The sequence below is a fragment of the Heloderma suspectum genome, chromosome 6 (assembly GCF_057233095.1).
Source record: "Heloderma suspectum isolate Gila_16-S chromosome 6, 16-S_ref, whole genome shotgun sequence".
In the NCBI taxonomy this organism is placed as follows: domain Eukaryota; kingdom Metazoa; phylum Chordata; class Lepidosauria; order Squamata; family Helodermatidae; genus Heloderma; species Heloderma suspectum.
Genome location: NC_139463.1, coordinates 46770735 through 46794351, shown reverse-complemented (window position 1 = coordinate 46794351; position 23617 = coordinate 46770735). Strand labels below are relative to the sequence as shown.

Here is a 23617-nt window from a genome sequence, read left to right as displayed (position 1 = left end):
GCCAATCTCAACAGGACTAGTAACTCAGTAATGAAAGCTTAATTTTTATTTGCTGGTACAATCCAGCACTGAGCTTTGCACACTTCACACTGTAATAAAGCAACTTTGTTCAGGACAGTTCATTTAAAAGCATTTATTTGAAAGAACTTTATTTGAACAAGGCAGTAAATTCCTGTCAGCATCTATGTTATCCACGTTGCGTTGCAATCTTAACCTGCAGCAGAGTCGTTTTGCAAGCCGATGATATGTACAAGGTTGCCCTCTGCAGGCAGAACAAAGTGGATTCCCACAGATTCAGACGAAAACGAAGGCCGCTCTCCCCTCCTCATGGCCTGCGCCAAATGTCACCCAGTTCGAAAGGCAAGCAAAGGTCACAGACTTCATCTCAGAGCAATGGCACTCTCAAGAGCATCGTGGGGAACATTGGGCTTCCTTTACGAGAAGATCATTCATGAACAAGCGGTGTCCCGTACGTGCAGGTTGCCCGCCTGCTGTTGAGCTGCTCTATTCTGCTGGTGCAGGGATGTCTCGGGTTCTGTTCTGAGGCACATTGGCTATTCCAGTAGGTCAACGCAGCACGTGAATCACAGGAGGCCAGACGCCCCCCCCCCCCCGTAAGTAGCCTCTTTACCTACTGCTTTTAGGAGGGCACAGGAGAGCCACGAATTGGTTAACATTGATTGGAGTTGGGGGTGGGGCTTATGGGTTTGTTAAGCCCCCCCCCCCCCCGCTGCTCCCATAATTTGAATACTGGCCAGCCCGTGTAGTCTAAAATGCGCCACAGCATCGTCTGGAGAGTCACTGGCATTTCTATTGTGGGTGGGTCTACAATGGAAACCTCAAGCTCCATTATCTTGGAGGCTCCCCCCACGCCCCTGCGTTCATACATTCCACCACAATCTTTAAGATCAGGTGTCTGAACCCTCCTGAAAGCAGCATCCAAGTGCCACATTCAGCCTGTGTTGATCAGCGGTGTAGTGGTGGCGGATCGTGCCCAGGCCCCTGCACTTTTTCTGGAGCCAGCCCCCAGCCGGGTCACAGTCTGCTCGGGAAGGAGGAAGGAGCAGAGGGAGTGCGACAAAGGGAGGGAGCGAGTGAGAGGGGGAGCCTGAGGGAGCTCTGCAGCCTCCTTGCCCCCCCCCCCATTCTCCTCAGCTCTTGGCTTCTCTGCCCATCCCTGCTCCGTGCCTGTGCACCGCGGGCTGCCCCCATCTCCTGCAACACCAGCCGCCTGTTCAGGGCTGCTGCTGCTGACCATGGCAGCAGCAGGAGTGGCCGGGGGGTGCTGCCACCATTATTTACTTATGGGGCAGGGCAGGTGGCTGGTTTGTGCCAGTTTTTAGGATTTATCACCCAATCCTATGCATGTTTACTCAGAAGCCCGTCCCGCTATGGTCAGTTGCCAATTGGGCTTTCTCCCAGGTAAGCGTGCCTCGGACTGCAGCCTTAGCTGCCTTCCCACGATCTCTGTAAACTTCATTCGAAATAAACACCCACTGGATTGCACTGTTAATTCGTGAACGTTAGTTTCTACAGTAAGCAGAGTTGCCAATTGCAACCTGCTCCATCAGCTACACTTTTTGGTACAAGGTTGGCATGTTTCTGGGCAGACAAAACCCTGGTGGAGGGGAGGGAAACAGGAAAAAATCAGCTGGGGGGGAGAAAGAAGTGTGTGTGTGTGTGTGTTGTTTCAATCCAGCTGGGTGTGTGGACATTTCTGTTGGAGGGGGAGGGGGGAGATATAATGAAGGACCTTAGGGAAGGCTGATGGGTAATGTTGGGGCACTAAGGGAGTGTGCCAGAGGGCTGCTTAAATGAGAAGGGATCTGTCCAGGAGGGCTGAGCTGAGAGGGTGAAGCTTCCATAGAGCATCATATTTTGAAAACCTAAAATGTTCGTGTTTGAGTGAGTGAAAAAGATTTTAACACCCCTGCATTTTTCTCAAAGGTCCAATCGAAATACTCCTGCCTTACTCTCGGCTGCACTGTTTTTGGATCCCAGCTGAAGGCTGTATATCTTGCAAGGTTGCATGGTCTTAGAAGGGGCTGTGGCTGTGAGGGGCGTGGCTGTGATTGTCACGAAGAGTCCCTGCACTTCAATTTGCCACTGCGCTACTGGTGTTGACTGCTTACGCCTGTGGCTCCCCTGTCCTCTGGAGAATTACCACGATCTGAGCCTGGAGTCATGGTGACACCTTGTTCTAATAGCCAGGGTGAAGACATTATTGGGTAACTTTAATTCATTTACTAACTAGAGGGTATGTTATGCTTCCCATTTTATTGGTCTTCACCTCATTGATTTTTAATGTGGCACTTTTATCTGCCTGACATCATTAGGTTGGGCAGGTTAGAAATCAAAATAAAAGGGGTTCTACTGTGATTCCATGATAGCATCACTGATGCAATGAATATGGGCTTGAGCACGCTCCGGGAGAGAGCGCAGGACAGGAAGGCCTGGCGTGCCATGGTCCATGGGGTCACGAAGAGTCGGACACGACTGAACGACTCAACAACAACAACAACTGTGATTCCATGTGGTCAAGTAGATCATATGGAGGTAACCCTGGAGCCACATTCCCGGTCTCTCGCTTTCCTTGGGCTGCTCTTGCATCAGAGGCACTGGCCTAGTTCTCCCGGAGGTGATAAGCCTCCATCTGGACTGCACCACTTCAGACTCCGGGGGGCCTCACTTTCCTCTTTACAGAAAAGTCCCCACTACAGAAACACTAGCATATCAGGGAAAAGGTTAGAGCCCCCATAAGACTGAAGTGGCGCAGCCCAGACAGACATATACCACCTCACTCAGCGAGCCCTTGCCTCCTGATGCCCATCTCTTCCAGATGCGTGCTAGCAGTATCTCCTGGCTTTTCTCAAATTTGCTGTCTACCAGGAGGCAAAAAACCCCTTCCAAGGGAGGCCTTCTTTCAGTCTGTTATTCACCATCCCCTGGGACGGCATTGCTGCTGCTTTCAGTTAGTGTAAATGGGGCTTCCATCATTTATTTAAGTGCTTTGACATCTTGCTGTAGTCCAACCAGACGTGATAATGACCTGGGGAACAGGGGTGGGCAGAATCTCCTTTTTCGTTCTGGGTTACTCCTGCTCCTGTCTTTCGCTCTTTCCGGGCTAGAAGTCCCAGGATTTTTAGCAAGTGCAAGGCAGAGGCATCCCTCGTGGGGGGAAATGGCTTTGGGGTGCCATTATGCATGGCAGGGTGTGAGGTGGCAAATCTGGCCCATGCAGCATCCTTCATCAGGAGGTTCATCTACACCAGGAGGAGAGTGAGGCTCAGTGGAGGCAGGGGCTCTGATGTCCGTGGGCTGGTGAATCCGCTCCGGGTTTCAGTCAGAACCAGTCAGAACTCTAAAGGAGCTATCCAAGGTACGGAGCACTTTGGATAGCTCCCTTTGAGTTCTGACTGGTTCTGACTGAGACCCGGAGGGGATTTACCACCCCATGGACATCGGAGTCACCAGCCTCTCCACTGGTGAGACCCAGGGAGGGCAGCCATACTCTGGAAGTGGTATATTTGGAAGTGCAGCCGCTCATCAGGATGGTCCCCCACAGCCAGGCCCCCAAGGAGAGTCCAAAACTGCAGGCAGCTCTGTGGATCCATATCAACAAACCACTTCTCTTCGTTTTCATCTCCAGCAGGAGCAGCTCTTTTATAGAGCTAATGGGCCTTAACTGCCCACTCAGGATCAAGCCACCCCAAAACGGTTTGCCTTACCAGTTACCACATGGAACAACAGAAGGACGCTGGGGAATTCAGTTTCCCTAAGCCAATGTGAGAATTGCAGCTGAGAGGGAGCAGGGAATTCTGAGCGGGGTTGTGGGGGGAGGTGGCAGATGCCATCAGGGCCCCTGCTCATCCAAAAGTGTGTCCCTGTGAGCCCCAGCTCCACTACGCCATTGGTCCTGGGAGAGGCCCCAGCATTGTGGGATTGCTTCTCAAAGGCATAACCCCAAAGTGGCCTCCGCCCCAGAGAGCTTGCAGTCGGCGGGGCAGGGGACGGGGACGACAAAGCCCTGCTCACTCAGGGCTGCCTTTGTGGACCTGGCTTGCAGTGTTCATATTATCCCTGAACAAAGGACGAGCAAATCTTGAGCCTCCTGTATTTGTGCCTGTCACTAACATCCAAAACTGTGCTTGGCCAAATCTCTACCGCGTTAGCTGTGTAACCCACCCTGAAGCAAACCCCACAACAAAGCCACCCGAGGACTGCACAGAGGGGTCCGGTGGAAGCAGCATTCCCGGTCCATTTGGGAGCAATCCAGGGGCGTGGAGAAAAGTCTTCTGGCATGAGCCTGCAAGGCAGTGATGGAAACATTAGATGTGATCTTTGGGCAGGAACCTGTCCCTCCTTCATAGAATCAGGCCAAACACTGCCAGCAGGGCCTCTGAGGATAGGTGCTGCAGGGAATTTTGTGTGACCCCGTGATGCTCATGAAACGGAGTGGCTTCTGTGGGTAATTCTAGGCTACCCGCTGGGTGTTGGGAACATGGTGGTTCCAGATTTTCTAAGGCTCAGACTCAGTGGTGGAGCCTGAAAGCAAAGGGGCCATGCCTGACAGTTCACAGGGTGGAGCCTAGGAGGCTATGGGTGGAGCCTCAAGGCGCTCAGTGAAGGCAAAGGATGGCAACTTGCCAACAGGGGTGGGTGGTGGGGAGAGCCTTCCTGGTGGTGCCAGTCCCCTCGGTAATTCTGGCCCCTTGCCCTGAGATGTTCCTCCTTCCTCCAGAGACCTTGGGAAGGAGGCCAAAGCCCTGAAGCCTCAGGGTTGTTCAGACCTGTGGATATGGCTGCATGGGTGTTTTCAGAGTTGGGTGGCATGGGCCATTGTAGCAAAGGCCACGTGGCAGCCTTCGAGATTGTAAGCAGCCTCTATCTCTCCCTTTGCTAACTTGCAAGCAAGGCAGACCACCACCCCCTCTGCTTTTTACCCCAGGACTACTGCCTTCTCCCCAAGTGACTCCAGTCAGCAAGCAGCCCTGCCCAAACCAATTATTGTTGCTGTTGTTGTTATTGATATCCTGCTTTTCCAACTCTTGTGAGCTTCCCAAAGCAGCTTAGGCCTACAAATATCTACAAACATCAAACATAATAATTAAAATAAGTGATAAGCAATGCAGCAGGGGAAACATTCCCCCCAAAAGGAGGACAGACGTCCCTAGTGCTTTAGACCCATCAGGTCCTCCTTCCCAGTGTAAAATGCCACAGTGGGAGTTCCTCCCATTTTGTGCTGGTCACGGGCATCTGCCCAGTTCTTCAGCGGAAGGTAAGGACTGGACATTCTGGCCAAGTCGCTCAGGGGAAGAGGTCTCTGGTTTGGTGGGACATACAGTACGTTCGAGTACACATACCTAAGAGTGGTGAAGTCTTCGGACATACTCTGGAGACGGTGACTGAGATACGTCAATCAACAGCTCGGGGACTTTGGGGAGATGTAATGGGCAAGTCTCGACTAATAAATCTGCACTGACTCAGTGGACACATGGACTTGTGCGTATGTGTGAGTGTGTATACACACTCAGTGTGTAAGATGCTCTTGCAAGAAGTTGTAAGTCCTCAGTGGCTAGATATATCTGGTCCATAATGTCATTCTCAATGTCACCACTCACCAGTCTAAGCCCAGAAGATGGGGACATGACTGCAAAGGATGTTAAGAGTAGAGCCCAAGCTGGAACGGTCAACCAAAGACGACAGGGAAACCTCCTCCTGCTCCTGTTTCTCCTCCCCTCTCTGTGTGGGCAGTGTGATGGACGACTTGGTCTACAACAGAAGACACCTGAGATGGAGCCATTCTTTATAAGAGCCCGTTAGAGCAAGAGGTGAGCACATATGACCTCCCAGTTGTCTGCTTATTAACCACCTACAGACCAGCTGCCATCCTCTTCCCCACTTGCAAAACCGCAATGGTTTTCTCACGTACGCCCTGCAAGCACGTCTGCACCCAGCAAGGTTCTTTACCTGGAATTCCTTGAGGATCGTATCCAGACCTTGGATGTTCCCTTTATCCATCCTGGCGATGTAGCAGGCTTCTTCTTGCCATGGTCTGTAGCCAATCAGCAGCTGTGTGCAGACAGAACCTGAGGTTTCATTTCTACCCATTACAATACATTTAATATTCTACAGGACACCCATTGCCTACATGTTAAAGTGTATACGCTAAAAGGAAGGTATGTTTTTTCTCTTTTTTTAACATTGCATTTCTCATATATACACAGCTCATAATTTATAATCAATTCATGATTATGTTTCATGAACATTACACAGCATAAAATCAAATAATCTAAATGTTCTACTAAGAAAAAAAAATAAGGTAAAGGTAAAGGTGTCCCCAACCAGTCGTGTCCGACTCTAGGGTGTGGTGCTCATCTCCATTTCTAAGCCAAAGAGCCAGCGCTGTCCAAAGACGCTTCCGTGGTCATGTGGCCGGCATGACTGAACACCGAGGTGCACGGAGCACTGTTACCTTTCCCGCCAAAGCGGCACCTATTTATCTACTTGCAATTCCTTGCTTTCGAACTGCTAGGTTGGCAGGAGCTGGGACTGAAGACGGGAGCTCACTCCGTCACGCGGCACTCGGGGCTCGAACTGCTGTCCTGCTGACCTTCTGGTCTGCAGTTCAGCGTCTTAACCACTAAGCAGGCATTCTATTGTATTCCTTCACTTTCGTACATATCATATTGATTTACTTCATAGGATATCTATGGCTGCTAACATATCGGTCTATATTAATTCCAGTGTTGGATAATGTTAACCAATTTCTCCGGAAGATCTCTGTTGAATCACTGTCCCCTTCCTATACATTTTTATATCTAGTAACTTAATTCATAAGCGCTATTGTCCATACCCTCCTCCTTCTCCACATTCCAACAGTAGGCACAGCAACTGCTCCTTTGCCAATTGGCATGCCCAAATTTTTGTGAACCGCCCAGAGAGCTTCAGCTATTGGGCGGTATAAAAATTAAATAAATAATAAAAATAAAATGCTGATATTAACATGTGCACCACCATTCCTTGAAGTTCTCTCTGGTGGCTCCTTTCCTTGAATCTGTCTGGAATCCAGGATAGAATCATAGAATAGTAGGGTTGGAAGGGGCCTACAAGTCCATCGAGTCCAACCCCGTGCTCAATGCAGGAATCCAAGTCAGAGCATCCCCAACAGATGGCATTCATCTTGAATGCCTCCAGTGTGGGAGAGCCCACTCCCTCCCTAGGTAATTGGTTCCATTGTCACATTGCTCTAACAGTCAGGAATTTTTTCCTGATGTTCAGCCGGAATCTGGTTTCCTGCCACTTGAGCCCATTATTCCGTGTCCTGCACTCTGGGATGATCGAGAAGAGATCCTGGCCTTCCTCTCTGTAACAGCCTTTCAAGTCCTTGAAGAGCGCTATCCTATCTCCCCTCAGTCTTCTCTTCTCAAGGCTAAACATGCCCAGTTCTTTCAGTCTCTCCTCATAAGGCATTGTTTCCAGTCCTCTGATCATCTTTGTTGCCCTCCTCTGAACCCTCTCCAGTTTGTCTGCCTCCTTCTTAAAGTGTGGTGCCCAGAATGGCTGGCTCAGTCCACACTACAAGATTCCTCCATGCTGCAGTTGCCACGAATTTGCTTTCTACAATGATCTTTAAAATTCCCCAGGGTTGACACACAATGCGGCAAGGGGCGGGGCAAGGGGGTGAGAGGTGTCTTAAACCAGGAATGCTGGGAACAGGTCCCAGCCATTCCTGCGCCAGTTCAGCAGCCTGTGAGCAGGGGGAATTCATGCAGCAGCAGCAGCAGCACTATGGATGCCTGGAAGCTGTATTGCAGCTTCCAGTCCAGCAGGGGTGATCAGGTGACCTTTGAGGAGCCAATAGGGGCCCTCTCAGCCTTATATAACTGCAGACCCTAGCCTGTCCCCTCGGTCTGACAGGCCCCGGGGCTCAATGCAGGCAGAGTCCCTGCCAGGACTTGCAATGAACCAGGGGTTTGCTTACGCTTTAGTTGTTAGCCCTGATGTCATTTTAAACCATGTGATATTCTCTGAATATGCAAATGTTTATCAAATATTTATCTGTGTTTTTTGAGGCCCGACGGCAACTGCCTTCACGTGATCGTTCCTCTTTAATTGCACTTTAATGCAGTTGTAATGTACAGCTGTCTATCATCTGACAGCCAGTGGAGGCTGGTGGCTCCGATGTCCGTGGGGCAGTGCATCTGCTCTAGGTTTCAGTCAGAACTCCAAAGGAGCTTCGCACCTTGGGGAGCTCCTTTGGAGTTCTGACTAGTTCTGACCAAAACCCGGATCGGATTCACCCCCCACCGACAGTGGAGACCCCAGCCTTCACTGGATAAAGCCGTTTCACTGGTACATCGTATGTATTCACAGAGACAGCCAGGCCGAGGAATTTGGCCGCGTGGACTTTGAGAGCAGCATCTGGATCCCTGACCTTCTCAGCATCCAGTACTAAAGGTCTCATTTGGCATGAGCTTCTTACATTCAGAATAAACCTGACAGTATGCAATCCGGGCGCTGCCCCTTACCTTGCTAAAGTCATAAACCACTGTGGCTGGGCCGCTGCTTCCATCCTCCACATGGAAAGTGGCCGCTTCTTCCATTGCCACGGGGAAATTCAGCTGCGGCTCTTCCCCTTCCAGGCCATCAATGGTCATTTGCAAAACCTACGCAGGGGAAACGAGATGGACCATGGTGAGGTGTGTTGCTTCCCCTTAGTTGCCTGCAGCAGCAGCAGTCGCTGCATCTCTCATCCCCAGGCCTGGGGGAGCAGGGGTGCTTCTGGATCTGGGCCCATAGGTCCCCAGCCTGAACCTATTTCCCAGGGCCCTGGATCTATTCCACAGAGCCCTGACTGGCCATTGGTGTCAACAGAAGATAGTTCTTTTCTCAGCTTGATTGCCATGCTGGCGGAAATTTTCAAGGGGGATTGCAGCTGGGGAGGGGAGGGTTAATTCTTCCCACATGCTGCAAAATCCCCCCCCCCCATCTCCCCCTGCATGGCAACCAAGCTCAGCTTTGGGATGATCTGGGTCAGGGGACAAATCAACCTATTCTATTTGAGATTATAAGAAATTAATTTGCTGGCTTTGCCTCCTGCAGAATTTCAATGAATCCTAGTAATTATTTCCAACTGTGCATATATAGATATAAATTATCTGCAGCTGGTACAGAACGCGGCGGCTCGCCTGATTAAAGGCAGCCGCCGGCGAGATCACATCACTCCAGTGCTGAAGGAGTTGCACTGGTTAACAGTTGTTTTCCGGGCCAAATTCAAGGTGTTGGTTTTGACCTTTAAAACCCTACATGGTTCCGGCCCAGCCTATCTTAAGGAGTGCCTCCAGCAGCACCAGACAGGCCGCTTAACAAGATCAGCCTCGGATGGCCTTCTCTCTGTCCCATCAGCCAGGACAGCTAGACTGGTGGGGACGAGGGAGAGGGCCTTTTCTGTGGTGGCCCCCACTCTGTGGAACTCCCTCCCTAGGGAACTCCGTCATGCCCCCTCTTTAATGAGCTTCCGTCGTGCATTAAAAACGTGGTTGTTCAGGCAGGCATTTGGGGTGGGTTAGGGTATTTTAGGAAATGTTTTTATTGTAGAATTTTATTGTTTTAAACTGTTTTATTGTATGTTGTACATTGCCCAGAGTGGCTGGGTGACCAGCCAGATGGGCGATTAATAAATTTAATAATAAAAAAAAAAAATAAAAAAAAAATTAGCATATGGAGATTTTTGTCCTAAGGGCCTGGGCCCCAAATATTTTAAAGTGCCTAGCAGCCCTGCTGATGGGGAGGAGCCCAGATCTGATGTGGGAGGTAAGCATTGGTGGGGCTCTAAAAGGACAGGCAGTGCAGCCCACCTGCTTCAGAGGCATGTCTGCTAAACCTAGGTAGCTAAACCTAGATAGCTGGGGACTGCCTGTAGATGCTGATGATAAGTTAGGACAGCATTCTTATCCCCCTTTTGCGGGTGGAAGGGCTGAGGCTGGGAGAGAGAGCCTTGCCTAAGGCCACCTAAAGAATTCACAGTAGAGGTGAGATTCTAACTGGGGACATCTTGCCTCACAGCCCAGCCTGTGCTACACTGTAGTCTGTTATGCATGTGGTGGTGGGGAGGGGTTCTGCCCATGCTCAGAGGCACACATTCTTCCTACATACTGGTAGCAAACTCATTCTCTGAGCATGGATCCTTATGTAACCAAACTGCACCACCCATATCCAAGAGGGGGGTTTCCACAGGCTTGTGGGAAACCCCAAGGTTTGCAGAAGTACAACAAACCTTTTTTAAAAAATCCTAAGGGGGAGGGGAAGAACCCCAACCAGCCCAGTGAGCGCTGAGCATGCTCAGTAGCTCCAGAATGCTGTGTGTCATTTGGGGTGAAAAAAACAGAAAAAAGGGAGAATGGAATACAGTATCCCAGAAAAGGGGATAACTGGCTGGTTGGAACCCTGAACAGGCGCCCTCCACGCTGGAACCTTTTGTTGCAGCTCCCACTTCTTCCATGTATTCCCCAATGGTCAGGCCCATCACCAGCATGCATCCCCCCAATATTGCTCCCAGGGAGGAATGCGATGCTCAGTGCCCCCCGCCCTGCCCTGATCCCTGTCCTGCTTGCTGCACGTGCCACTCACTGCCTCTGTGTGGGCCTGGACGATGAACACCCCCATCAGGAGAGCCACCACGATGATCACCACGATGATCACGATGACGATCACGATCATCAGGAGCCTCCGGATGTGCACTGGGCAGCTGGGCAGCTTGGGCAGCCGGCAGAGAAATCTCGGGAGGAAGCAGCAGAGCCGGCAGCAGCAGCCGCAGCTGGGGGGGCAGCAGCAGCTGGGGCAGCAGCAGCCGGGGCAGGAGCCGCAGCCGGGGCAGGAGCCGCAGCCGGGGCAGGAGCCGCAGCCGGGGCAGGAGCCACAGCGGCAGTCGGGCAGCGAGCAGCAATCGCAGCAGCCGCAGCAGGGGCAACAGCCGATCAGCTCCGGGTCCAGGGCATGGTAGTCCTATGGAGGGAGAGGGATGGGGGGGGCATAGAGGAAGCTCAGTCCTTATGCATGGATGGAAGCGGGTGAGGGACCCTCCCCACCCCCAAGCCATGTGGAAGTCAGGTCTGCAGGGTGGCTACTTTTTAGGTTGCCAGAGGGGTAGCCGTGCTAGTCTGTTGCAGGAAAAACAACAAAGGGTCTCGTGGCGTCTTAAAAAGTAGCCCAGTTATTTGGGCATAAGCTTTTGTAGACACTGCTGTCCACTTCCTCAGATTCATGAAGTGTTAACCTCAATTGGTAGGTTTATATACACACCCTGGGGTGGGGAGATGTAAATGGTGTTGTCAGAAGGAATTGAAATGCAACAAGCACAGACAGTGATGATGACCTTATTGCAGGGTGGGCAACTTGTGGCCCTCCAGAAGTTTTGGCCTATGATTCCCATAAGCCCTTGCCAGCATAGCCAATGATGGGGGATGAAGGGTGTTGTGGGCCAAAACTTCTGGAGGGCCACAAGTTGCCCACTCTGCAATAAGGTCATCATCACTGTCTGTACTTCTTGCGTTTCAATTCCCTCTGGCAGCCCAGTTTACATCTACCCCATCCCATCCCACCCCACACACACAGCGTGTGTGTATAAATCTGCCAATTTGAGGTTAACACTTCATATATTTTATTTATTGATTTGTACCGTGCCTTTCCACCAAAAATGGCAGTCAAAGTGGCTATGATATGATATGATATTCTTCTTCCGATGCATAACCCAGTGACCTTCACCTCTCCAGTGTCAGCATCCAGGGCCGGCGCCACTGGTTGGCAAGGCTGGGCACTTGCCGAGGCCTGTGCCCCAATAGGGGATCAACCACCAATCTCTGGAGCCTCCTGGCCCTGGCCCTTCCCCTCTTCCCTGTCGCCACCTGTCCCCCCACCCCCTCTGAGCAGGTGAGCAATGAGAGGAATGGGGGAAAGGAGCAGTAACATCCACACGCCTTGGCCTTTCCCTCCCTGGGAGGCTGTGCGGATTGGGCTCAGGAGGAGAGCCAAAGGAACGGGTGGCAGAAGCAGCGGCTGGGATTGGAACCCTTTGCCCAAGGTCCCCCGATACCTGCAACCAGCACTGCTAGCACAGCACCCCCAGGGTGCCAGAGGAGGCCAAAGTTTAGTTTTCCTTCTCCCTCTTCTCTCTCTCTCTCTCATTTACTTATTTACTGCATTTTTACTCTGTTCTGCAGGGAAAAGGAAAAAAAGCTCCCGGTACATACATTAATAATGAGACAGCCCCTGCCCTCAGGCTTGCAATCTGAAAAACACAACACAAAACGAAAAAGGACTGGGAGGGTGGAGGAAAAAAAGCAAACCTCAGGCACCAGTTCTTAGTTGCGAAGTTCTCAGCGGTGCTCCTTCCGGCAAGGAAGGGTGAAACAAGCTCCCTGCAGCTGTTCCTTCTCTGGCTGATGTCTGGGGCTAAGGTAGCCTCTCCCTTGCTGTGATGCTCTTCCTGGGGGGCGGGAGGAGCAGCCCCCCAGGGGTTCTGTGGCTGGCAGGTGAGGCTGGTGTCTCCAGTCCCAGGGAATGGCCAGCAGGAGTGGTGTGCTCCTTCCGGCAGGGGGGACAGAGGGAGGCGAGCTCCCTGCGGCTGCTCCCTCTCTGGCTGATTCATGGGGCCAGGTTGTTTTCCCCTTGCAGTGCTGGGGCTCACCTTAGGGGAGGCTGCCACCTAGCCATGGGATTGTTGTGACCCATCAGTTGAAGGCTAGTGGCTTGCTCACCCCCTTGAAAAGGTAGGTAGCAGTCAGGGGAAATCACACCTATAAAACATCCAGCAGAAAATCGGCAAAACAGAGAGTAGATGTCAATAGCCATCCTTCCCATCCATTGCAGTTTTGCACAATTCCCATTCAGTTCCATTACTTCCAAAATGGATTTGCACAGACATAGCTAAGGGAATTTAGTGTTCATAGAATCATAGAATCGTAGGGCTGGAAGGGGCCTACAACACCATCGAGTCCAACCCCCTGCGCAATGCAGGAATCCAAGTCAGAGCATCCCTGACAGGTGGCTGTTAATTATAACATGCATGTTCCTGGCAAACTGCAAGCAACGCCAGGGCTCTAGTATTATTGCCAGCATTGACATGTTGAGCAAAAGCTTCTATCTCAGGCAGGATGTGGGTTTTGCATTTGAAAGGCGCAATTCCTTGCCTAAGCTGGAAATGCAAAACCCTTAGATCCCAAGGCAGATTGAAAAATCTATACAGTTAATTCCCCAGCTTCATTTAAAGTGTTGCAGTTCATTGATTGGGGGGGGGGATTGTCATGTATCCGTGGACACACATACAGACACCTAGACAAACTCAGAGAGGGACAAATGGAGCACAGTCCATACTGCATCGGAAGACGAGAGAGCAAAGAGCATTGTGCCTTAATTCAAATGAACCTGAACAGAAGTTGCCCTGATTTTCTAAGGGTTGCTCAGTTTCCTTTGGTGCTGATTAAAAATGGAACCCTAAAAAGTGTATGAGGAAAGAAGAAAAGAAAAAGAACCCTGTCCAAACATGGGGTGGGACTCACCACCGGTGGTGCTTGGAGCAGTGTTTCCTTTGTGACAACTTCCATCTTCTCATCCATCTCCATAGCCTGGCTGCCTCCGTAATATAGCTCCTGCTACCAGCCCGGAGCCACTCTCCGCATGGAGAGTGTCAGATATATATGAACAGAGGGAGCGCAGTGAAACAGGCAGGGTGCAGCTTCTCCAGCCTGCTTGCTGGCTAAGAGAGGCCTGGCTGGGAGCCCGGCCCGAGAACCTGCCTCTCCACTCCTACCCTACGTCCTTCGGTGCCAAGTTCCAAAGAAGTGGCCTAGAGCCTTGTCCTCAAGTGCCTCTCAGGACACATGTCCCAGCAGTATGGGCCGTATTGCCGAGAGAATGGTAAACACTGCTCTGCTCTCCTGAGAACCAAAGTAAACCCCTTGTGGTGGGCTGTCTTGCCCTTAAGATGAGTGTATCCACTCATGCTAAGAGGAGGGGCTCTTTCCCACCTCCTCAACTAGCTGTTTCCCAAAGGGATCGAAATGTTCAAAGTAACTATTTGAGAATGAGTCTCTCCTCTTGTGAACCTTCTGGCTAGGAGGATTTCCACTAAGGCTTCAATCAGAACAAGGGAACGGGTTCTTTTGACAATTCTTCATTAGTCCCTGGGAACATTCAGTACTGAATATTGGGGCCACAATTTTGTTTTGTGAAGTGGGCTATAGTCCATGAAAACTTAAGCCAGAATAAATGTGTTAGTCTTTAATGTACCACAAAACTCTTTGTTATCATATTTGTGCTTTGGAGTCTGTCTTATTTGGCTGCAAGCAACCATGTTATACTTGGATTAATGGTTCTAAAAGAAGCAAAAGCCGAGTGTAGCCAAATGCGTACCCTGGATTTTAGGAAAGCGGATTTCAATAAACTCAGAACAATGATCAGTAAGGTCTCATGGCAAGCAGCTCTAACGAGAAAAGGGGTCCAAGATGGGTGGGAGTTTTAAAAAAAGGAAATTCTCAAGGCACAATCACAAACAATTGCAACAAGAAAAAAAGATGGAAGACAGCAGAAGATGCCAGTGTGGCCTCACAAAAGCTAAGAGATGACCTGAAAACAAAAAAGGACACATATAGGAAGTAGAGAGAAGGCCAAGCAACAAAGGAAGAGTGCAGGCAGGTAGCACAGAATTGCAGGGATGGCGTCAGGAAGGCTAAAGCTGAGAACGAGCTGAGGTTAGCAAGGGATGCTAAAAGCAACAAAAAGGCTTTCTTCGGCGATGTGCATAGTAAAAGACAGAGGAAAGAAATGGTGGTTCAGCTATTAAATAAGGATGGCAAAAAGTAGATATATACATGGTCGCTTTCCCTCAGAGTTCCTGTAACTGCTACTTTATCCACTACTTTATCAACAACACTACAAGCAAGAAAGATCTTGGAATTGTTGTCGATCACAAGCTGAATATGAGCCAACAATGTGATGTGGCTGCAAAAAAGGCAGATGCTATTTTGGGCTGCATTAATAGAAGCATCGCTTCCAAATCCCGGGAAGTAATAGTTCCCCTCTACTCAGCACTGGTTAGGCCTCATCTGGAGTACTGTGTCCAGTTCTGGGCACCACATTTTAAGAAGGATGCAGACAGACTGGAGAGGGTTCAGAGGAGGGCAACAGAGATTATCAGGGGACTGGAAACAAAGCCCTATGAAGAGAGACTGAAAGAACTGGGCATGTTTAGCCTTGAGAAGAGAAGACTGAGGGGAGATATGATAGCACTCTTCAAGTACTTGAAAGGTTGTCACAGAGAAGAAGGCCTGGATCTCTTCTTGATCATCCCAGAGTGCAGGACACGGAATGATGGGCTCAAGTGACAGGAAGCCAGATTCTGGCTGAACATCAGGAAAAACGTCCTGACTGTTAGAGCAAGACGACAATGGAACCAATTACCTAGGGAGGGAGTGGGCTCTCCCACACTGGAGGCATTCAAGACAAGGCTGGACAGCCATCTGTCAGGGATGCTCTGACTGAGATTCCTGCATTGAACAGGGGGTTGGACTCCATGGCCTCGTAGGCCCCCTCCAACCCTACTATTCTATGATTCTGTGATTGTATGAATCTTTTATTGCTTTATCCTCCTCCTTTTTTATACAATTACTGCTAGAATTCTTGGTACAGTAATTATGTGTTGCTACTGAGATGAATGATTATTAATTATTGAAATGGTAGTACTATGTCATGCTTTTATGAACATTCATTAAATTATAATATTTCTTCCTAGGTATTGAATTGTTAATGTGATGTTTTGATATATTGATGCTGGTGCTATTTTACTTTGTATTAAAGTCTTTATTACTGGATTGCTTATTGTTCTGTCTTGATCTGTTGAGACTCACCTTGGGCACAATTTTGTGGAAAGGCAGCATACAAATAAATTGATTGGTTAGTTTATTTATTTATTTCATTTTTATACCGCCCAATTGCCGAAGCTGTCTGGGTGGTTCACAAAATTAAAACCACAAAAGTACAACAGAAAATACAATATAAAATATAATAGATTAAAGCTATAAAATAAAAGTACAACCAGAGTAAAAGCTAGCAGCAGTGCAGATATTTAAAATGCAATAGCAGATTTAAGACAGCAAAGCTAAAAAAATGGAATACTAAAATGCTGAAAATGCTTGGGAAAATAAAAAGTTCTTCACCTGGCTCCAGAAACAGTACAACACTGGTGCCAGGCAAACCTCTCTAGGGAGTTTGTTCCACAACCAGGGTGCCACAGCAGAAAATGCCCTTTGAGTTCCCATTGAGAAGTGGTAGGGAGAAATGGTTCCTGAACCTTTGGGAAGAACGAAGTGATGGTAGGAGAAACAGCATCCTTCTTTTTGGCCCCCTGCCCCTAGGCTGTGTATGGGTGGCTAGGAAGAATGGGCGTAAGGGAGGACACTGATAGCTGGTGCCCATTGGGACTGGTGGAGAGGAGGACAAGGCAGACACTCAATATTTTACTGGGATTGCTGGAGAAGTCCAGGGGAAGACCACGTGTGGCACTTGGAAGCAATGGAGCAAATGTATCTAGTTGTGGGGGATCTCTTTGTCACAGGGGGGTGGGGGACAAGCAGGGGGGCACTGCCCCATTTGCCCCAGATATATAGCCACCACTGAGGGGGGATGATCCAACAACAGGCCCTGGGAGCTCCTGACCGCTACAGTCACTTCCAAACTCCTCAAGGTGAATTCGCATGAGTAGCAGAGAAGGGACGGGGGGCACTGCATTCCCTGACGGTCCTTTTGCACAACCAAACTGTGGAGAGAGCTACAGTTATCCCTGCCTCACAGGGCCAGACCAAGGTATTTTGTTGCCTCAGGCGAAGGATAACATGGTTGCCCCTTCCCTTTCCTTGGAAGCCAGCTGGACTGGCGAGGAGCAAGACAGTATCTTCCGCAGCACCTGAGGCAGCAAGCTAGTTTAGAGGCTCCGGGATAGGCCAAGTGGCATATACAGCTCTGCCTTCCAGCAGCCCACCCACCATTCGCATCTGCCGCCTGAGGCAGTTTCCTCATTCTGCCTAATGGTCGGGCCAGCCCTGCGGCTCAACGCCATTGCCTGAACCAGGCTTATATCTGCACTAACTAACTTCTGTATTTCATGATTCAAGACTGGAAAAGGTCAGTTTACATTCCAATTCCAAAGAAGGGCAACACCAAAGAGTGTTCAAACTAGTGTACAATTGCGCTCATTTCACATGCCAACAAGGTGATGCTCAAAATCCTACAAGCTAGGCTTCAGCAGTATGCGAACCGAGAACTACCGGAAGTACAAGCTGGGTTTCGAAGAGGCAGAGGAACTAGAGATCAAATCGCCAACTTTTGCTGGATCATGGAGAAAGCAAGAGAATTCCAGAAAAACGTCTATTTCTGCTTCATTGACTACACTAAAGCCTTTGATTGTGTGGATCACAACAAACTATGGCAAATTCTGAAAGAGATGGGGGTACCAGCCCACCTTACCTGTCTCCTGAGAAACCTGTACGAGGGTCAAGAAGCAACAGTAAGAACCAGACATGGAACAACCGATTGGTTCCAAATTGGGAAAGGAGTACGACAAGGCTGCATATTGTCGCCCTGCTTATTTAACTTATATGCAGAGTACATCATGAGAAACGCCGGGTTGGATGAATCAGAGGTCGGAATTAAGATTGCAAGGAGAATTATCAACAACCTCAGATATGCAGACGATACCACCCTAATGGCAGAAAGCGAAGAGGATCAAAAGAGCCTCTTGTTGAGGGTGAAAGAGGAGAGTGCAAAAGCTGGTTTGAAACTCAACATTAAAAAAACGAAGATCATGGCATCTGGCCCCATCACTTCCTAGCATATGGAAGGGGAAGAAATGGAAGCAGTGACAGATTTTATTTTCTTGGGCTCCAAGATCACTGCAGACAGTGGCTGTAGCCATGAAATTAAAAGACGCTTGCTCCTTGGGAGGAAAGCTGTGGCAAACCTAGACAGCATAGTGAGAAGCAGAGATATCACCTTGCCGACAAAGGTCAGTCTAATCAAAGCTATGGTTTTCCCAGTAGCAACGTATGGCTGCGAGAGCTGGACTATAAGGAAGGCTGAGCGCCGAAGAATCGATGCTTTCGAACTGTGGTGCTGGAGAAGACTCTTACGAGTCCCCTGGACTGCAAGGAGGTCAAATCAGTCAATCCTAAAGGAAATCAACCCTGACTGCTCATTGGAAGGACAGATACTGAAGCTGAAGCTCAAATATTTTGGCCACCTAATGTGAAGAGAAAACTCTTTGGAAAAGACCCTGATGCTGGGAAAGACTGAAGGCAAAAGGAGAAGGGGACGGCAGAGGATGAGATGGCTAGATAGCATCACTGATGCAATGAATATGGACTTGAGCACACTCCGGGAGAGAGCGGAGGACAGGAAGGCCTGGTGTGTCACGGAGAGTCGGACATGACTGAACGACTGAACAACAACAATTTAATGATGACTATAACCACGGCCTGCTGTTGATCTCTCAGCATGACAGTTCAGTGATCACAAAGCCTTTTAATCTCATCCACAAACATTTTCCTTCAACAAAACCATGTATGCCTTTGCTTATGACAGAAGGCCAGTTCCCATTTTGACCCCCACCCCACCCCACCCCACCACTCCATCTTTCTCCAAACAGTGGTCTTCACACACACGTCTCCTTTCTTTTAAGCTGCTTTCCCAAAATGTTTTGGTGACTTTTCTTCTTCACACCGCCATGGTTCCAATGCAGGAACTTCTCTTGTGGCCGGACTACCCTACTGCTTCTCCTTTCCCCACTAATGGCTTCGACCTTGCATCTGTGCCCCTGAACCAGCCCTTCTAGGCAAAATGGGCCTTAAGGAGCCATGCACATTCCAGTAGGCCTGGTCGGGCACCTGCCGAGGGCCCACAGCGCAGCAGGGCCCCACTGGCAAGAGCTCCCTGGAGCTGTTCCGCCAGGACAACCTGCTTGCGCGCCTGCCTCTCAGTCTGGCCCAGACGATGGCGGTGGTGAGAAGGAGGAGCAGGAGATGCCGCAGCCTCCTTGCCCACTGGCTCTCTGCCTGTCACTCAAGCAAGCGGCAGCCATGATCAGAGAGAGGAGGAGGAGCAAGAGCAGCTGGTGACAATGGCGGTGAGGAGGCCAACGCACCGAGGGAGGGGCATCGAGAACGCCGCACCAAAAGGCTCTCAAAAACCTGGAACTGGCGCTGCATTCCAGGGGCTTGAAGAGCCATTTTCTCTCCAAATTTCCATCTGAAGGGTTCGCAGAGAGGTGAAGTGTTTGCTTCCTAGAACCCGCCATCTTTGACAGATGTGTGCCTTTTGGTGTCTGTGTGCTCTTTCTTGAGAGATTGTGTCTTTGTCAGCCCCTTGATGGCACAATTTTCTGGCCTGCAATTTTTTCTTTGCTTTGGCTGGCTTGACTTTTAAGGCCTCCGTTGTAATCGCCCTCAAGGACATTCTCGATTAAGGAGAGGAGGGTCCTTGCGAAACCAGACCCATATGTGAAGTGCTTCAACGTGCTCTTTCCTCTCTTTGGTCAGCTTGCAAGTGGTGAGTTGGCCAACAGACCTGCCCACCGTGCCAAGAGGTTGATGCAAGGCACTGGCCACCTGACAGCAGGGATGGAGTACTGAGCTGGCACTGCAGGGAGGGCCGCTGTGTGTGGGCTCACCGTTGCAAAATAGTGAAGTGCTTGTTCCTCCTCATGGCAAAGGCACAGAAATACTCTGCACTGTATTGTTAAAATGGGCTTGGCTGGCACTGGCCACAGTGCCTCCATATTGTCTGCAACGTTTCCATATTGCAGCCAGCTACATTCCTTCATTGAAAAGATGAACATGCAGATCTGACCCAGTGGATTTTCAATTCACAGAATTTCAGTTCATGGAACCCACATCCATGGGACGGCAATACGGGCTTTTGACAACCAGGGCTGACCCAAGCCCTCAGGGGCAGCGCCAGGTTTTGGAGGGCCCTTGGGTAAGACACCCTCAACAGCCCCCTCTGATGGGTCGCAGGAGAGGGCTGGCCCTGATGATAGCTATGCCCATATACAGGACCCCCTTTTCCCCCTTGCAGCCACATATCTCTGCTCAGAGCACTCTTTGCCAAGTTTGAAATGTGACCAAAATCTTTTAGCACTGACTGTTGTTGAGTGTGAATGGTGGGCACAGTGCATGGGATGCCTCCCATGTTTTCTTGCAGCTCTTCCTCTTTTGCATTCCTGCCAGCAGCATTCCTACCTATAGCCTTGTAAGGCTCTTCAACATGCTGGAGGTGGTTTCCTGCTCGATCCACACCTGGGCAGGATGAGCATGAGAAATGGAGATGCCCAGGGACAGCTCCAGGTTGGGGAGGCTCCTTGGCAAAGTGTCCACTGCTGGCTTACCTAGCCACGGTGGGCAGCAGTGCTGTGATCAGCACCATGCAGCTCCGGGCTACACTTCAGTTTCCAGCAGTGCTTCCAATATATCCTTGCTCCACAGCATTCTGGGAAATTAAAACAGCTGCTAGCTCCCAGACCCAGCTGCCCAGTGTAGCGGGGCTCCCAGAGCAGGCACGAACATACCAGTGATCCCTACTAGGGTTCTGGGGCCTTGGCAACTGCCCAAGGGTGCCATGTGCTGATGCTGGGTCTGGAGGTGACTGTGTGCCCTGCGCTATGTGCAGAAATGTATATAGACTTCTACACGATCCTGCCTTTTGAAAAATACTTAAAATAAATGAAACAGTCTGGAGGTATAGAACTCTAGCCATTTCATGCATGAGGGAGGGAGGGAAGTCATTAGATATGGTTAATCAGTTTTGGAGGATTCTGGCCTCCACAGAATCTAGAAAACAAAGCAGGACCCAGAGGCAGAAGGTGACTATCACTCCCCCCACCCTACATTAGCTCTTTTCTTTTGTAAGTGTTCTTATTGTGCATGATGTTTGTTTCGAGTTTAGCCTTCTTGGTCACTGTGAACGAATGGCCAGGAACTTTAACAAAAGAGCCTTAATGAACCTTGATGGCCCTATGACACCCATCATGGTTTGGGAAGGTGACACCCTGAAGATCAGGGAAGGTGACAGCAAAACAGTTTGGCACCAGTTTGCAGAGGGAGCTGGGGATTTCTAGCTGGAGTTGTCTGAAACAAGGGTTTCAGTCTTGGGGTGAGTGGGTTGCGCAGGTTGCTCTCTGATGCAGGACAAGCCGCTGTGCTACCTGCTGTAGGAGTGCCTCTCCCTGCCTTCATTTGTGCTCTTGTATATTTGTAAATGAAGCAAATATTACAAAGACACTGTTCCTCCAAACTTCTCAGCCCTCAGGGAACTGGGGAGCAAATAACAGCATATTGATTGGGTAGCTAGCCCGCTGTAACAGCTTCTGCCTCATAATGGAAGCCCAACAAATGGGATTAACTGCTTTAGCCTTGTCCAGCAGCAGTACTCCCCAAGTTGGTGCACTGTCTTCTCCCCAAAGTTGATGTCCCATTCATTTAGGAGCCATTGGTTGGCCTCCCCCCATTTCAGATCTCCACAGTCAGAATTTCCAAGGCTATTGGGAGATGTACCTGTTAGTTTATTATGTTTATGTGGAAAGTTGCTTTCAGGACTCAAACCCCAGCACTTCCAGAGTAGGACTGTTGACTTTTGATTTAAACAAAACTGCTCTCTCCCTGGCTAGGTGGGACCACAGGCTGGCACCAAGGCAGAAACTGATGGGTGCAACCTGGGAGGTTATAGGTAGAGCCAGGCAGAATGGGGCAGGTTGGGGGCAAATCCCAGCACAACTTGGCATTAATTGGCTTTTCAGGTCACGTCACTGGTGGAACTGCAGACTGCAGTTTCATTGGTCAGATCAAGAATGTATTCACCCAATCCAGAGCATTGAGCTCAGGGATCTGAATGCCTGTGTATTGGGAACGGGCACTCATAGAATACGACCAGCCTAGTTTCGTGTTCCTTCTTCATCACCGACAGTTCTTCCCTTCTCACTCTAGGTTGTGGCCCTGTTAAACGTAGTGGCAGACACAACTGGCTCCAGGTTTGAGGGGGACCTTGGCAAAGCAGCTCTGGTGAGCCTCCTCCGCTGTCGGTAGGTCCCAGTGGGCTATCTGGCCACTGCAGGATTCAGTGACAGCAGTAGCCCACTGAGCAGCAGTCTAGCCCAGCGGAGGCTGGTGGCTCCGATATCACTGGGGTGATGAATCTGCTCCAGGTTTCAGGCAGAACCAGGCAAAGTTCTGACTGAAACTGGGAGCAGATTCACCACCCCACTGACATCGGAGTCACCAGCCTCCACTGGGCTAGCCATCATTTATATTATCCGCAGTGCTCTAGAGTGATGCCACATCAGGGTTATTTGCTATTTCAATGGTAGCAGACATCACTGCTTGGATTTCTTAAAAAGCCCCCCCCCCCCCCCCCGCAGGGCGGGCCTGAGCAGAAGGCCCTGCCTGGGCATTGGGGCTCTCGCAGCTGCCCAAGAATGCCAAGGACTGGCACCAGCCCTGTTTGCAGACCAACAGGGTGGAAAAGACGAGGCTGGCCCAATCCAGTGCATGCAGACAGGTTTATGGCATGGTACAATTCAGGCCCAGATTATTCCTCCAAGTGCAGCTATTATAATGCTGAGCCACAAGCGTGGGTTTTCCCCCCTTTATAAACCCTTGCAGAACCTCACCCGTTCTGTCCGTGATTGGAATGATGTCCCAGAACTGGGGCTTCAGAGCTTATGACTAGTACTTATTTATTTATAACTTCCTTTTATCATGCAAAAGCACTTCTCCAGTGGGTCTACTACTCGGCATGTTGAAAACTTCCTTCCTTATCAAATTAACTGAAAACATGGTAATTTTCACAAGGAACCAACTATTGCACCTTGATTGTCATTGTAAAGGAAAGCAGGATCTCTGGGCTCAACCAGCTCCCTTTGATCCACTGCTCCCTCCTCTCAAAGCCAGCTTAGCCAAGCCTGGGAGGACACCCCCAACCTCCTCCCCACCCAGTGGCCACTGAATTTAGCACTGACCCAGGAAAGAAATAGCAGCAATAATTTTGAGGTAGATATTTATTTACAAGCAAGGGGCAAGGGAATGGGAAGAGAAGTAAGACAATGTACAATTTAGGATTTCCCCAAGTACCAATTCCCCATTTGGAAACCCAACATAGACTAAAACAGTGAAAGACTACCTAACCTAGTCGCACCTCACACCTCAAGTAGGATCCTTTGTCAATGCCAGCGTTCCAACACCTTCCACCTAGGGATGCCAGAGAATTCCGCAACGGATCTTGGTGAGGCCGAATGCAAGTGCATTCGGCCCCCCGAAATCCATCGTGGAGTGAAGCCCCCGCCCCCCCAACCCACAAAAGTAACGCAAAACGGAGAACTTACCTGCTCCCATCAGCGCCGACTTGCGAATGGCGGCCGCCCTGCGGCTGCCATTCGCTTCTTCTTCATGGCCGTGATAGGCTACTTAAATACATACGTAGCCTATCACTGCTAACGCAGGGACGCCTTTTGCGTCCCTGCAGAGGCCATGATAGGCTACGTAAGTATTTACGTAGCCTATCATGGCAGGCTTAAAAA

General features: G+C 50.0%; 1 protein-coding gene across 3 annotated transcripts; it reads right to left on the bottom strand.

Annotated features, from left to right (window-relative positions):
• Positions 1–26: 26 nt before the first annotated feature.
• LOC146340766 (surfactant protein C-like) lies at positions 27–13668 on the bottom strand. Of its 3 annotated transcripts, XR_014783758.1 has the most exons (7): positions 13560–13668; positions 10633–11007; positions 8532–8669; positions 5971–6072; positions 5622–5772; positions 2797–4306; positions 121–2666 (listed from the first exon to the last, which is right to left on the bottom strand). XR_014783758.1 is itself a non-coding variant. In XM_084804186.1 (6 exons), the coding sequence occupies exons 1-5, from the start codon at positions 13620–13622 to the stop codon at positions 5626–5628; spliced, it is 825 nt and encodes a 274-aa protein (XP_084660312.1). In that variant the 5' UTR covers positions 13623–13668; the 3' UTR covers positions 27–4306; positions 5622–5625. The 3 variants fall into 3 exon arrangements, 1 of the variants encoding a protein (XP_084660312.1); XM_084804186.1 differs by having other exon boundaries at positions 27–4306; XR_014783759.1 differs by lacking the exon at positions 2797–4306 and having other exon boundaries at positions 2260–2666; positions 5480–5772.
• Between the last annotated feature and the right edge of the window lie 9949 nt (positions 13669–23617).

What these genes read in the sequence shown, in the direction of transcription:
- LOC146340766 (XM_084804186.1), bottom strand. Translation starts at nt 13,622, where the DNA reads ATGGAGATGGATGAGAAGATGGAAGTTGTCACAAAGGAAACACTGCTC. An exon ending in TGCTCCAAGCACCACCGGTG is followed by an intron (nt 11,008 to 13,559) that starts GTGAGTCCCACC and finishes CTCCCTCCATAG; the next exon opens with GACTACCATGCCCTGGACCC. An exon ending in TCCAGGCCCACACAGAGGCA is followed by an intron (nt 8,670 to 10,632) that starts GTGAGTGGCACG and finishes TCCCCTGCGTAG; the next exon opens with GTTTTGCAAATGACCATTGA.